The sequence below is a fragment of the Cyphellophora europaea genome, assembly GCF_000365145.1.
Source record: "Cyphellophora europaea CBS 101466 unplaced genomic scaffold supercont1.1, whole genome shotgun sequence".
Classification (NCBI taxonomy): Eukaryota; Fungi; Ascomycota; class Eurotiomycetes; order Chaetothyriales; family Cyphellophoraceae; genus Cyphellophora; species Cyphellophora europaea.
The window spans coordinates 2,707,638-2,720,936 of record NW_008481797.1 but is presented as its reverse complement, the minus strand read 5'-3'; the positions used below and the strand labels follow the sequence as shown (position 1 = coordinate 2,720,936).

Below are 13,299 nucleotides of genomic sequence, written 5' to 3'. Positions count from 1 at the left end.
AGGTCGTGATGTACTCAACGTACCAAATATTTTTGGCGTCTCCGCACGCGGCGGCGCGGGGGTCTTGCAGCAGAGCCAGTCCCTGATCGTAGCCTTAGGCACACTTCCGGTTACTCAATTGTACTGACCAGGTCTGGTGATTCTTTCGCTTGCCTTACATTGCACAGGCTTCCTCTTCCCTCGATCCCTATCCAACGTTGCAGTCACGCCCCGAGCGTTGTTTCGGTCGCGATGCCTATGATCCAGCAGCCCTCAAACGTGATCAAGTTGACCAACGTTTCGCTCGTACGGTACAAGAAAGGAAAAAAGCGCTTCGAACTTGCCTGCTACAAGAACAAATTGCTAGAATACCGGTCCGGGACCGAGACAGATCTGGACAACGTCTTGCAGGTCCCCACCATCTTTCTCAACGCCTCCAAAGGCGAAACGGCCCCAAACGCTGAATTAGTCAAGGCGTGGCCACTCCCAGAGCAGTCTGAAAAGCCTGCTGGCGGCAAAGGCAGCAAGGGTGGTAAGAAAGGAAAGAAGTCCCATGATGACGGGGACGACGACAAGTCATGGAAGGATTCGATCATCGAGGAGATCCTGAAGAAGGGCGAGATCCAGGTCAATGCCAATGAGAGGAAAGAGCTACTGGATCGAATGGAAAGAGAAATCGTTGAGGAAGTCGCACAGCGGCTGATCGACCCACAGACGAAAAGAGTATACACGACTGGCATGATCAAGAAAGGACTGGACGTCCTGACAAAACAAGGCGGCCACACTCCTCAGCAGGACTCAATACAACACAAGCTGGGCAAGCTAAATCTGAACGAAGGTGGGAAGAAAGTGCAGCCGACCCCGAAGGGCTCAAGCGAGAATAGCGGACAAGCGACGCCATTGACGGACAATGACGATACCACTGACAAGGGCAAGGGAAGGAAGAGTGATCTGCCCATGTGGACGGGCGTGGTGGCCACGAAATCCACGAAAGCCCAAGCGCTTGAAGCCATCAGAGCACTGATCGCGTGGCAGCCGATCCCAGTCATGCGAGCGAGAATGAGGTTACGAGTATCGTGTCCAACCAGCATCTCGAAGCAAGCGCCAAAGTCGAAGATAGCCTCGCAAGAAGACGCCGAGGATGAAGGCGACCAGGGCAAAGGCACCATCAAGGACAGGATTCTGTCGTACTTTGAGCAGGTGGAAAGCCAGGATGTCATCGGGGAGGAGTGGGAAGTCGTTGGCTTCGTTGAGCCGGGTGCCTTCAAAGGGTTGAGTGAGTTTTCTTCGGCCGAGACCAAGGGGAAGGGGGTTGTTCAGGTTCTTGACGCTGCTGTTATCCACGAGGATGATTGAAGTGCGGCATTTCAGGGTTATCACTCGTACCAATAATGTCCACGTAAAGATGGATCATATACACGACAGGGCAACGAGACCAATTAGAGGACAATGGGCGGTCAAAGATGAGTCTACGAGACCACGAGTTCACGATAGTATATCCTCTCTGCACATACAATCGTTGCATTGCGCTATGTGCAAGATACGTACGTCTATGATATCCCATGTCGCCCAACCATGGTGATCCAATGTCGATCCTTACCAGGGCTTGAGCCCAGCGCCGGCGCCGATTGGTCTTTACCCAGCCAGCATGCATACAGTGTTTGAAGAAATCCATTTCGTCCATCATTATATCATATAGTCATGGGGTAATGCCTCCGGGCTGAATGATGACGGGGACCACGACGGTTCCCCGCCTGGGGCGAAGCGTTGCTCGAGTCATAGCCTTCTCTAGGTCTTCGGGACTGAAGTGGGTGTCATATTGAGGCTGTCCAAGCCCAGCTGTTACCGTCTTCTCCAGCGTCAGAACTGGAACATCGGCTCGGGAGTCAGCTGCAGTGATGGCCCGCGAAATTTCATCGAACTCCGGCGAGTTGGTGTGGTCTGTGACAAGACTCGGAGATGAGTCTTGGGACCTATTCTTGGTTCGAGTTCTTCCACTGTCTGGGCTATCGTCCCGCTCCTCGGAGATGCTGTTGGCCGTGCTTAGTTGCGAGCGAGCGCGGGCAAAGCTGGGTCGACGACTGGTGGCCGCACTGGCGGCCGCACTGGCGGCAGCACTCCGGGCATTGGTGCCGCCTGGAGAGAAAGTTCCGGACAGGGCTTGAGAGGCACGACGGCGGACAGACTTGAAGGCGCCCTCTAGTGAGTAGGCTTCAAGTTGTGCTTGATGGAGTTTGTCGACCTTGCCTCGGTATTTGGACTTGGGTATCTCGTTAGGCTTGTAGTACTCAATGTCCTTGCGGCGAGGCGGATAGCCATCGGAAGCATCGGAAGACTTCTTGGTGAATCGTCTCTTGATCTTCTCCCTCAATGACATGCTGGCGTGAGACTATCGAGGACCTTTTGCGAGCGAGGTGAGTGCGGCGGATGGGATCGGAGGGCCTGTCCACTTATGACATAGCCGGACTGATACTGGGCAAGGTGTTGCGAGATCCGGATCAAGCAGATATCGTGCAGTTATAGTTCTATGGCGGTTTCGGTCGCAGCAGTAGTACTGTGTGAGGGGATACGCAGCGTACAGACATCCGAAGAGGCTCTAGATACGATAAGAGACAGACCACGAGGAAGAGGGGCCATGGGTGGCTATTATTATGGAGGCGTAGGCACTGGAACTTGGGCGTGTGGACCCCCGGTGGGGAGACTGTTTCGGTCTTTTCTTCGCAGCCCAGATGAAGGTGGTCCGTCTCGTCCGACTTATGCCGGGTGGGTTTCGCCTCCTGAGTGGACCGGCGCAGATTGTGGGATGCTTGACATGTAGAGCCGCTAAGGCCTAGACGAGAAACGGCAGACTGGTCGATGCAACGCCGAATGCAACAAGGCAAGCTACAGCCGCATCAGATGGGAGCTCCGGGATGAGATGATCAGTGGTGATCCAGCGTAACGTGGTCTTGTGGCGGCATTCGGCTAGACCTTTCAGAGGCTATGCTGCATCTTTGCTTTTCTAGAAGGCTCTTCTGATAGGTCTGTACCTGGCGCACCACGCCTTGCTTCTTTAGAACGTAGTTGCTTCTGACCTTGTACATAGTCCGTACCCAGAAAGTCCTTCTAGCCTAGCCTAGGCTTCCTCCGCCGGGGGGAGCGGCGGAGAACTGATACTGTTTTGCGGTATGTAGATAACAAAATCAGAGCAGCTGCCGGGCCAGTATGACCTATCCGACCGGCGCGCTTGTCTGGGCCCGGCTAACATTCTCGTCCAAGATGGCAAAGAATTGGCTACGCCGGACCAGAGGCTCGGCTTTACCGTCTGACGCTTCACGCAGCCGATGCTCGGCGCTACCGGTAGGGAGCTAACCCATCGTAACTATCTTGGCGCAGGCGAAACCACTTTCCGTTCGTTTGTGATCCCCTCGACCATCCCACTCCTCGCTTGGAATCGGATTGCACCACCGATCTCGTGCTCGCTTTCGAAATAAGCTCACCATTCTTATGTGGACTTCAGCGATCGTTGGCATATGCATTGCAAGTACCAACGCATGCTCGTCTCCGCCTCTGCCCTCTCCAACAAGCACGGCGTCAGGATAACTCTGGAGTCTCCCTTCAACTAACGGACGCCTGCGACTGTCCTCTTGCGGGTAATGTCAGACTCTTCAGAAGAATAGCCAGTGGCAGTCTGGTACGCGTGGAATAACCCCCGAATTCCGGGACCGGGTTCAGGTAGGTGGCGAGACGGATGGCTTCAACACCTTCGACGATAGCGCCTGATCTGGAGCCTCCAAATTCACGCCGAAATGTTGATATGCATTGGACTCGGTGCCTATATGCGTATGAGCAGGGGCAGTTCCCGGAGTTGTATGCCCTGCATCCTCTTTGACGAGATCTAACCTAGAAGCTTGCCGCTATTGGAGAGAGGAGCGTAAATTCACTGGTTAGCACTCAATCAATGTAACGAACGAGGCATGAAGCGCAACACTGGTCAATACGGCGCAAGTCACTCATCGGTGCTTGTCTTGCAGCATCTGTACCTTGACATAATTGCAGCCGCGGGATACCAGTTAGATGGGTCGAGGCATGGCCCACAAAGAACAGACGTGCCCGGCTTGTGGATCGTTCTTGTAGGGGGCGCGGCTCACCGCTCGCCTGAGCACACCCATTCCAAGCTGAGGTTCTCGCGCCAACTCCAGCCACACTTGCATCTCAACCTGTCACCAAAGCTTCTTTTGCTGGCTATGACGCTCCAGCAACCTTAAAGCCCCGTCAGCAGCTCCCTCTTCCCCTCAAATTCGTCGATTTTGGTGCACGACGCGTTGCGCGAGCATAGCGCCAGCCAATTGACGATGCCGCCTGTGCGCGCTAGCTGCCATTGACAGCTGCAATGTGCTCTGGAGTTGCCTGATGATGCTTCACGATCTGCTTCTAGCCACCTGCCGCTGCTGCCCATGACGCAAATGCTCCCCGCTGGATTGTGCGACAATTTCCTTGATAGCTCGAGCCGTGTCTACATCTCCGCAGCCTGTTTCTTTTCTCTACTGTCTACATTATTTACTGTATCTCTTGCGCCGTGACCTTTCTAGGTGAGCCATGGACAAGCTGAAGCAGACCTTGTAAGTAAAGCCTCGTTTGCTTCGAACAGATCTGATGCCGATCAAAGTAGCCGAAACAAGGAAACCGAAGCCGAAGACACCAGCTCCAGACCAACAGCAGGCGGTAAGGTAACTGGCCAGGGAACCCATTTCCCCTCATCACAAACTATGGACACCGGCGACAACCTGGGCTCCACTGTCGGAGGTCAACAAGATCCAGGCATTGGTGGCACTCGCTCAGATCCCCAGGCTGCGCTGAGCAGCACAGGTCCAGAGACCAGCGGCGGCGGGCATATAAGTACCGCCAACCCCAGTGGGACATCGCAGGGCGCGACAGCAATTGGGCAGACCTCGACCTATAGCACCCACCACCTTTCGAAGGGTGATCCTACCCCCAGCGTAGTAGACCCCCAGTCCTCCGATCCTACTAGCTTCAAGAAGCCAGAAGCTTCGACTGGAGCAGGCACAGGAGCGGGCGTCCCGCCCAATGCTGCCCAGGTTGCAGCCTCCAAGGCCTTCACCGGATCAAGCCACAAAGGTAAGCCGGACACCACTATCCGATATATGATGAGTAGGCTAACCTTGTACCAGAAGGCATGCCTGGGGCCTACCCGACCGAGGGTTACGAAAACCCCTACAAGGCCGAGTCCCTCGACCCGCGTGTTGATAATCTGCCAATTCGCAGTAAACAAGACCAATCCTCCGGCCGTCCCACTGCCGCTGCAGGTTCTGCCCTGGGCACGGGCGCAGGCGCAGGCGCAGGAGTTGCTGCTGCAACATCTGGAAGATCAACAGGTCCAGACACGAGCCGTACCACTGCCGCGCCGTCCAGCTTGACATCGACTGTCAATCCTGGAGATCGGTCAGCCGAGTACGGCACCTCTGAGCAGACACGAGTACCCGAAGCTGGAACTACCGCCACACAGGAACAGTCCCCGGAATCTTCTGGATTCATGGGCAAGGCTCTTGCTGCTGTAGGACTAGGAGGTGCTGCGGGCGCTGCAGGATACGGTGTTGCCTCTAGGCACGATAAGGATTCTGCTGTGGCCGACAGTACTCTCTCGACCGACTCTACACCGCAGCCAACTCATGGCAGAAAGGAGAGTATCCCCACCACTGCATACCCTGGAGGACTCGAGTCTCCACGCGCAATCAATCCTCCCGTTGGTGGGACGGCACAGGGAACCGAGGCACCGGCCGCTGAACGAGAATCCCACACTGGCCGCAACACGGCGCTTGGCGCAGCCGCCGTCGCGGGAGCTGGCGCGGCAGGATATGGCGCCTCGCACATCGGTGATCGTGACAAAGATCGCGTTGCGCCCGACGCTGCAGCCCATACAGCCACCACTCTTGGTCAAGACCAGACCGGCAAGCTTCGCGATGATTCTGCAAGCCAGCCAGCCGGTATTTCATCCGACACAAGACAAACACCGACCCTGGCATCGACACAGGCTAGATCGAGTCAGCCTTTGACTAGACAGCCCGATCAGCGCGAGGACCACTCCAAGCGCAATGCTGCGTTGGCTGCTGGTGGTGTTGGTGCCGGTGTTGGTGCGGCCGGTGCTTCTACCTTGGGACAAGACAACACCAGTAAGCTGAGGGACGATCTTGCGAGCCAGCCATCCGGCATTACATCCGAGGCGAAGCAGGCGGCTCCCATGGGGGTGACACAGACTACCACAGGTCAGTCAACTTCTAACTTTGGACAAGATAACACCAGTAAGCTGCGGGATGACCTTGCGAGCCAGCCATCCGGCATTACATCCGAGGCGAAGCAGGCAGCGCCTCTAGGAGCAACACAAACAAGCTCAAACCAGCCTCGGACTGGACAGCCTGATCAGCGCGAGGACCACTCCAAACGCAATGCTGCTCTAGCTGCCGGAGGTGCTGGTGCCGGTGTTGGCGCGGCAGGTGCTTATGCTGCCACTCGGGACAACAAGTCACAGGAACCGTTTGGTCACACTGCAATCTACGGGCCCGGTTCCGGCAGTACAACTACCCAGCCTCGGGCGATATCTTCGCAGACCACTGGTGTTACCTCCACGCAACCCACCACGACTCGCCAGGAGGATATCCCAGCTAAACGAGAGGATGATCACACTGCACGCAATGCCGCGCTCGCGGGAGCTACTGGTGTGGGCGCTGCAGGAGCAGGTGCTTATGGTGCACATGAGTACAACAACCGTCAAGCCACTCAGCAACAGACCACGCCTTCACAGACTACCGGGATTACCGGTGCTACCTCCACGCAACCCACAAAGACTCGACAGGAGGAGGTACCTGGCAAGCGCGAGGATGATCATACCGCACGTAACACCGCGCTCGCGGGAGCTGCTGGTGTGGGCGCTGCAGGAGCAGGAGCTTATGGTGCACATGAGTATAACAAACGTGCAGCCGAGGAAGAGTCGGCGAGACAAGCTGCCAACGCTGAGAATCAGCGTAAAGCTGCCGAGAAAGCTCGCGCGGAGCAGCAGAAAGCACACGAGAAAGCCCTTGCCGAGCAAGAGAAAGCGCACAAAAAGGAAGTTGAGAAGCAGCAAAAGGAGGCAGAGAAGCATGCAAAGAAGGAGGAGAAAGAGCATCAGAAGGAGGTTGAGAAGCAACAGAAGGAGGCAGAGAAGCATGCAAAGAAGGAAGAAAAGGAACATCAGAAGGAAGTTGCCGCTATGGAGAAGCAGCGCACGAAGGAGCAAGAGGAACTCCGCCGCAGGCAGGAGGAGGAAGAGGAGGAGCGCAGGAAGAAGGCTGCCGCAGCTGGAGCAGTTGGGGCCGGAGCCGCGGGCGCTGGTGCATACGCCTACGGGAAGGACAAAGACGATGATGCGACCAGAACCTCGACCAAGTCTGAAGAGAAAGAAAAGAAGCCTGGTCTCTTCAAGCGCATCTTCAAGCGCCGCAAGAATAAGGACACCGGCGAGAGCGAAGAGTACTCGTCCGATGAGGATGAGTCGCACAAGGGTGCGGCCGTCGCTGGAGCCGGCGGTGCTGCTGCCCTCGGTGCTGGTGCGGCGTACGGTGCTCATGAGCATGGTGCCAACAAGGCTGCCACCACCGAACATTCAACCGACCCCAACAGCATCGGCAGAGCGGTCTCGACGGACGAAGCGCGACAGTCGCCCTCTACTTCGCGCTACGGAGATGCTTCCGGTGGAGCAGAGAAGCCCTCGTACAACCCTTTCAGCAAGGACGATCCCTCCAAGCAGCCTCTGTCAGGTGATCACTCGGAGGACAGGTCGACAGCGCCTGCCGCCGCCGGCCTTGCCTACGGCGCCTCAGAGCAGCCACTGTCAAGCGACCGACACCAGGGTCGGCCGACCGAGCATACCACCAGTGCCACCGGTGCCACCGGTCTTTCCGACGGCACCTACAGAGATGCCAGCACCCTTCGCTACGGAGGCGAGCAGGATACCGGCGCCCTCGGCACCCAGTCCCACGAAGATCACAAAGACAAGCTCCCCATCGAGCGCACGACCGGCATGCCCTTCGACCCGTCCAAGGACCCCGCGGCAGCTTCTCGCCTGAACGAACAGGGCGATGTCGTCTCGCCCGAGCAGCGGCGCCGCACCAGCTCCGAGGAGTTTGAAGCCAGCTCCCCGAGCTCGGAGAAGCGTGGCATCAGGCAGAAGCTCAAGGAGGCGATCACGGGCCATAAACATGAGGATACCACGGAGCATCAGGCGGAGCATGGCGTGCTGCATAAGAAGCCGCATCAGGTGCCGGAGGGAGCTAGTGCGGAACGGTCGCCCTAGAGCCCGATTTCGTGGTCGGGTTAACTGGACCATGGCTGGGAGGGAAGGGGAGAGGAAGCCCATGTTGGATGTGGAGTCTGTTTGAGCGAGCGAGGACGCGTATAGGTGAGATGCGTATACATGAAGGCACGGTCACTATTTTGTCGTTTTTGGGAATCGCACACCTGATGAGTCTCGGGGTACCGTTTACCGTAATGTTTGGGGGAACGATTTCGTGAGTAATGGATTGAATGTAAAATGTACACGATGCCGTACGTATATGATGCCAAGATTTTCACTGCCTACTCCCCTCTTCTTGCCCTCCTCCTGCTCCTCCCTTCGCCACCCTGCCAATCCTACAACACATGATGCTTACATTATCTTGTTATAACATAGTGCTCAATCCGTCCGTCTGTGTTTCTCCCGTTTTCCACGCGCCCCTGCGCATATAGTAGATAACAAGTCAAGTCTCGAGGCGGACTCAAAACCCGTCGTGTGTCAAAACAGCATGGATGACCCTGCGACTTGATGAAAGGCGAGACACGTTAAGAAGGGATATACATAGATGAATAAAAAAAGACATCTCCCTTTGTCTCTTAGGGAAGCTATCTCAAAGCCTGGGAGGCCTAGGTAGGCACAGTAGTCTGGGAGGAGGATGGCCTTTTCTAGCTTTACCCCCGTGTCTGCTTTTCTTCTTCCTTCAGGTTTGCTGCTCAGCGCAATCTACTTCTGCTGCGGCAATGATGGTACATGGAAAAGTAACAAATGCCGTCGTCGTCTGCAGACCTCCCCCTCCTATCCGCATATCGATCGACGATGAGTCAGGCCAAAATTTAATCAAAGATTCTTCCCCAAAAGCGTCGCTCATGTGCCAACACTCTCCCTCCCTGGCTGCGCCGTCAAATGCAATTTCCATGCCACTCCCTTCCTGTTTACGCCGTGTAGCTATGCATCATGTTGCTCAGACACCCAGCATTTGGTCCCATCAAATCTTATTTCGACTTGCGCGTATACAAGCGCGCTGCGATATTCATGGCCCACAACTCCTGGAAGAGCAGTTTGGCCGCATAAGGCAGGTAGACCTGACTGATCTGGTTCTTGTTGTTGCAATTCTTGCACTCGAAAGTGTTCTTCTTCAACTTCGCGACCACTGTCATCAAGCCACAGATGTCACAGACATGCACTCTGAAGGGATCCGAGACGTCGAAGAGTCGCTCTTTCAGGAAGCTGGATGCGCCATGGGCAATCATGCAATCGCGCTCCATCTCTCCGAAACGCAGACCACCATCACGAGCACGACCTTCAACAGGCTGGCGTGTCAGGATCTGAGTGGGGCCGCGCGCGCGGGAGTGAATCTTGTCATCGACCATATGGCGTAGACGTTGGTAATAGGTAGGACCGAAGAAGACCTGAGCCATGAGTTTGCGGCCCGTATGACCGTTATACATGACCTCGAATCCACGGCTCTGGTAGCCTTGTTCGCGCAGGATCCTGGAGACTTGTGTCACCGTGACCTTCGTGAAAGGTGTAGCATCACCTTCGTCTCCACGGAGAGTCGCAACCTTGGACAGTTGACATTCAACCAGATGGGCAATCGTCATCCGACTAGGAATGGCGTGAGGGTTGATGATGAGGTCTGGCACGATGCCATCGCGGGAGAAAGGCATGTCTTCAGTTCTATAGGTGACACCAATCGTACCCTTCTGACCGTGACGCGAAGCGAACTTGTCGCCAATTTGCGGGACTTTGGTAGTTCGCACACGAACTTTGGCGAATCGGTTGCCATCTGAGGTGGTAGTAACCATAACCTGATCGATGACACCAGACTCAGTAGAACGGAGCGGGACGGACACATCGCGTTTGATGTGGGCCTTCTGTCTCTGGCCAAGCTCCTCGGCATCGGGCGCCATTGGGGTCGTTTTGCCCATGATGATGTCCTCGCCACTGACACGAACACCTGGGACAATGATCCCATCCTGATCAAGCTTCTCGTAGGTACCATGCTTCATCCGAAGTGTGTCCGCACGTGTAGGCTTCTCGAAGGCCTCGAAGACACCCTGGCCGACCACCCGCTCTTGCTCTTGGTATGTGCGGTAGAAAAGCGATCTGAACAGGCCGCGATCGATAGAGCTCTGATTCATCACAACGGAATCTTCCTGATTATAGCCAGAGTAACAGGCAATGGCGACAATGGCGTTCTGTCCAGCAGGAAGCTCTCTGAATTTCAAGTATTCCATAGCCATTGTCCGCGCCAGGGGTTTTTGCGGGTAGTATAAGATATTGGCCATTGTCTCCATTCTCCGCTCGAAGTTGGTCAAGAAAACACCCATGGCTTGCTTGCCCATGGCGGATTGATACGTGTTCCTGGGCGACTGGTTGTGATCAGGGAATGGGATGATGCTGGCGCAAACACCCAAGATCATGCTGGGATGAATCTCGCAGTGGGTGAATTGAGTGTGGGTATCGGTCAGTAACGGGTCATGTCGCGCGAGGGGATCGTCACTCGTTTCGATTTCACCACCCTGATCCCTTGTTTTTGAGTCGTTCAGGTGCTCCGGAGTCATGACAATCATAGCCGTCTCCTCCTCTTCAGCATCAAGGTACTCAACTGCACCTTCTCTGAGAAGTGTCTCCCAATCGCAAGGCTCATCAGGCGGAACGTCTCCAGAATCGCGTGCTTGTTGAGTGGCCTCAAGTCGAGCGATCTGGTATTTGCTTAAAGTCAGGTTCCCGTTGTTCAGGCTGGTTCTGTCATTATCGATGGTAAACAACGGCCGAATAATACGGCCACCCTCACCAGTGATTCTGAATTCTTTTTCTCGAATGTCCCAGACTAGGCCGATAGTCGAGTCAATAACACACGAGCGCCTGAGCTGCTTCATATGGTCGACGAGGAATCGTGGATCGCGTACAATCACGCCGAACCAGACACCGTTAAGAAACACTTTCGTCGCTTGAGGATTGAGCTTCGGTTCCCAGTCCTCCAGGGCCTCGACATCCTTTTCGAGAATATAGTCTCGCAGTGGCCCAATGGGAACGTCGTTGGTGACGAGTGTCATCAGTGCCAGATTCTTGACTAGACCACAAGCTTGACCCTCAGGCGTTTCTGCTGGGCACACATAGCCCCAGTGAGTATTGTGCAGCTGTCGGGGCTTAGCAATCTTGCCTTCGCGACCGATGGGTGCGTTTGTTCTTCGCAAATGTGAGACGGTAGAAGCGTAGGCATATCTGTTCAACACCTGAGAGACACCCGCTTTCGCCTTGTCAAGTTTCTTTTGATCGCCCCAATTACCTGTCGCCAACGAATACTTCAGACCGTTGGTGATGATATTAGGCTTGAAGCCAGCACGGATGTTGATAGGCTGATCAGATTCAACGCGCTTCTGCATGTAGCGGAAGAAATCCTTGGTAGCGCGATCGAATAGCGTCCTGAAAAGAGTGGTCATCAGGGGACCTGCCAAGTCAAGACGTTTTTTGCCCAAATGGTCTCGATCATCCGGTTCTGTTCGACCAAGAGCACACTTGAGCAGTCGATTGACCATGTAGCCCAAGTAGTAGGCCTTTTTGGTCAATGCATCTGGACCTTTCCCGATATGAGGCAACCACTCCTTCTGTAGGATGTCGTTGGTGATTTGTTGTCTCTGAGGCGGAGTCAACTTCTCATTACCCGTTCTCACGGCAATAAAAGATCTTGCGTGTTCGCCACGCTGGATGGCTTGGCCTTCCTGCAGAGTCCCCATAAGCATATCAATCATCTCCTTGTCGCTGTGATCGAAGCAAATTTTCTCAATGATGTCGGAATCAGAGACAATGTCTAGAGCACGGAAGACGACCGCCAAAGGAACGTCCAACTTGGTGTAGGGGAGCTGAACCCTGATGGGCTGGTCGATCTTGGTTCCATCTGGGCCGTCGCTCTTCCTCATCAGCTTGACGGTACATTGTGACATCTGCCGAGACCCTCCCTCTACCACAGACCGCATCTCAGCAAGGTGGGTGAACGGTGACGGGGCCGCCTTCGTGAAGATCTGAACAATGTTGCCAGCGCTCCGCTCCTGCGCAATGAGCACCTTCTCACTGCCATTGATGACAAAGTAACCGCCTTGATCATAAGGACATTCGCCCCAGGCAAAGAGGTCCTGATCACTGAAAATCTTGCGCGAAGACTTGGTCTTGCCAGAATCTTGATTGAGCCAGCAGCTCCCACTCTTCAGCATGACTGGAATCTTGCCAATGTACACAGATTCCGGTCGGTCATCTGGAATGTCGTCGTCTGAATGTCCCACCTCCCAGTAGAGTGTGCCGTTCTCACCCTCGGTTTTGACTGCATTAGCGTCTGTTTCTTGCTCTCGCGCCCAGTAGGTCTTCTTCGACATCAGGATGAAAGCAGGACAGGCGTAGGTCAGACTGCGCAACCGAGCCTCGTGTGGCATCAAGTCGTTCGTCACGCCGTCGCCTTCGACAACATTCGGGTATGAGAGAGTGAAATCGAGAAACTTGACTTCATGGCGCTCGATAATTACGGGGTTAATCTCATCGGGGTCTGGGTTCTTCGCATGGTCTAAAGTAATCGAGCCTTTGTCGAGGACGAGTTCCTTGATCGTTTGCGACATGAACTTGTCGAAAGAATCGATCTGCATAGAAACTAGGCCCTTTTTCTCGAAGAAAGACCCGATGACTTTCCAGCAGTCTTCTGGTGAGATATCTAAGTCATCTTGATAATACTCATCGCCGCCCATCTGCGTATCATCGTAGTCGCTGTTCTGCATGTATTTCGCATCGTAGTCGGCCATGCTTGCGATCGCTCGGCTGGAGCACGCCACAGATTACTCTGTCTTCGAGATCGCAAGTGACAGGGAGTTGAAATGCTGAATCCGCGGCTGCCTACAATCTCCACAGTATCATTAGAAGTCTGGCAACGACAGACTGGACCCGGGCGACGGTCCAGCGCAGCAGTGCAGTTTTAAAAGATGAGATTGTGAGTTAGAGATGGAGAGGATGCAGAGGGAACAATA

General features: G+C 54.9%; 4 protein-coding genes across 4 annotated transcripts; 2 read left to right on the top strand and 2 right to left on the bottom strand.

The window, feature by feature from the left end:
* Positions 1-231: 231 nt before the first annotated feature.
* On the top strand, positions 232-1,335 carry HMPREF1541_01031 (uncharacterized protein; the record flags this gene model as incomplete). Its single annotated transcript, XM_008713332.1, has 1 exon — positions 232-1,335. The coding sequence occupies one exon, from the start codon at positions 232-234 to the stop codon at positions 1,333-1,335; it is 1,104 nt and encodes a 367-aa protein (XP_008711554.1).
* A 343-nt stretch (positions 1,336-1,678) lies between these two features.
* HMPREF1541_01030 (uncharacterized protein) lies at positions 1,679-2,356 on the bottom strand (the record flags this gene model as incomplete). Its single annotated transcript, XM_008713331.1, has 1 exon — positions 1,679-2,356. One exon carries the CDS (start codon positions 2,354-2,356, stop codon positions 1,679-1,681), a length of 678 nt encoding a protein of 225 aa, XP_008711553.1.
* A 2,201-nt stretch (positions 2,357-4,557) lies between these two features.
* Positions 4,558-8,308, top strand: HMPREF1541_01029 (uncharacterized protein; the record flags this gene model as incomplete). The annotated part of the gene is made up of 3 exons (XM_008713330.1): positions 4,558-4,580; positions 4,628-5,097; positions 5,151-8,308. The coding sequence occupies 3 exons, from the start codon at positions 4,558-4,560 to the stop codon at positions 8,306-8,308; spliced, it is 3,651 nt and encodes a 1,216-aa protein (XP_008711552.1).
* A 971-nt stretch (positions 8,309-9,279) lies between these two features.
* Positions 9,280-13,077, bottom strand: HMPREF1541_01028 (uncharacterized protein; the record flags this gene model as incomplete). The annotated part of the gene is made up of 1 exon (XM_008713329.1): positions 9,280-13,077. The coding sequence occupies one exon, from the start codon at positions 13,075-13,077 to the stop codon at positions 9,280-9,282; it is 3,798 nt and encodes a 1,265-aa protein (XP_008711551.1).
* Between the last annotated feature and the right edge of the window lie 222 nt (positions 13,078-13,299).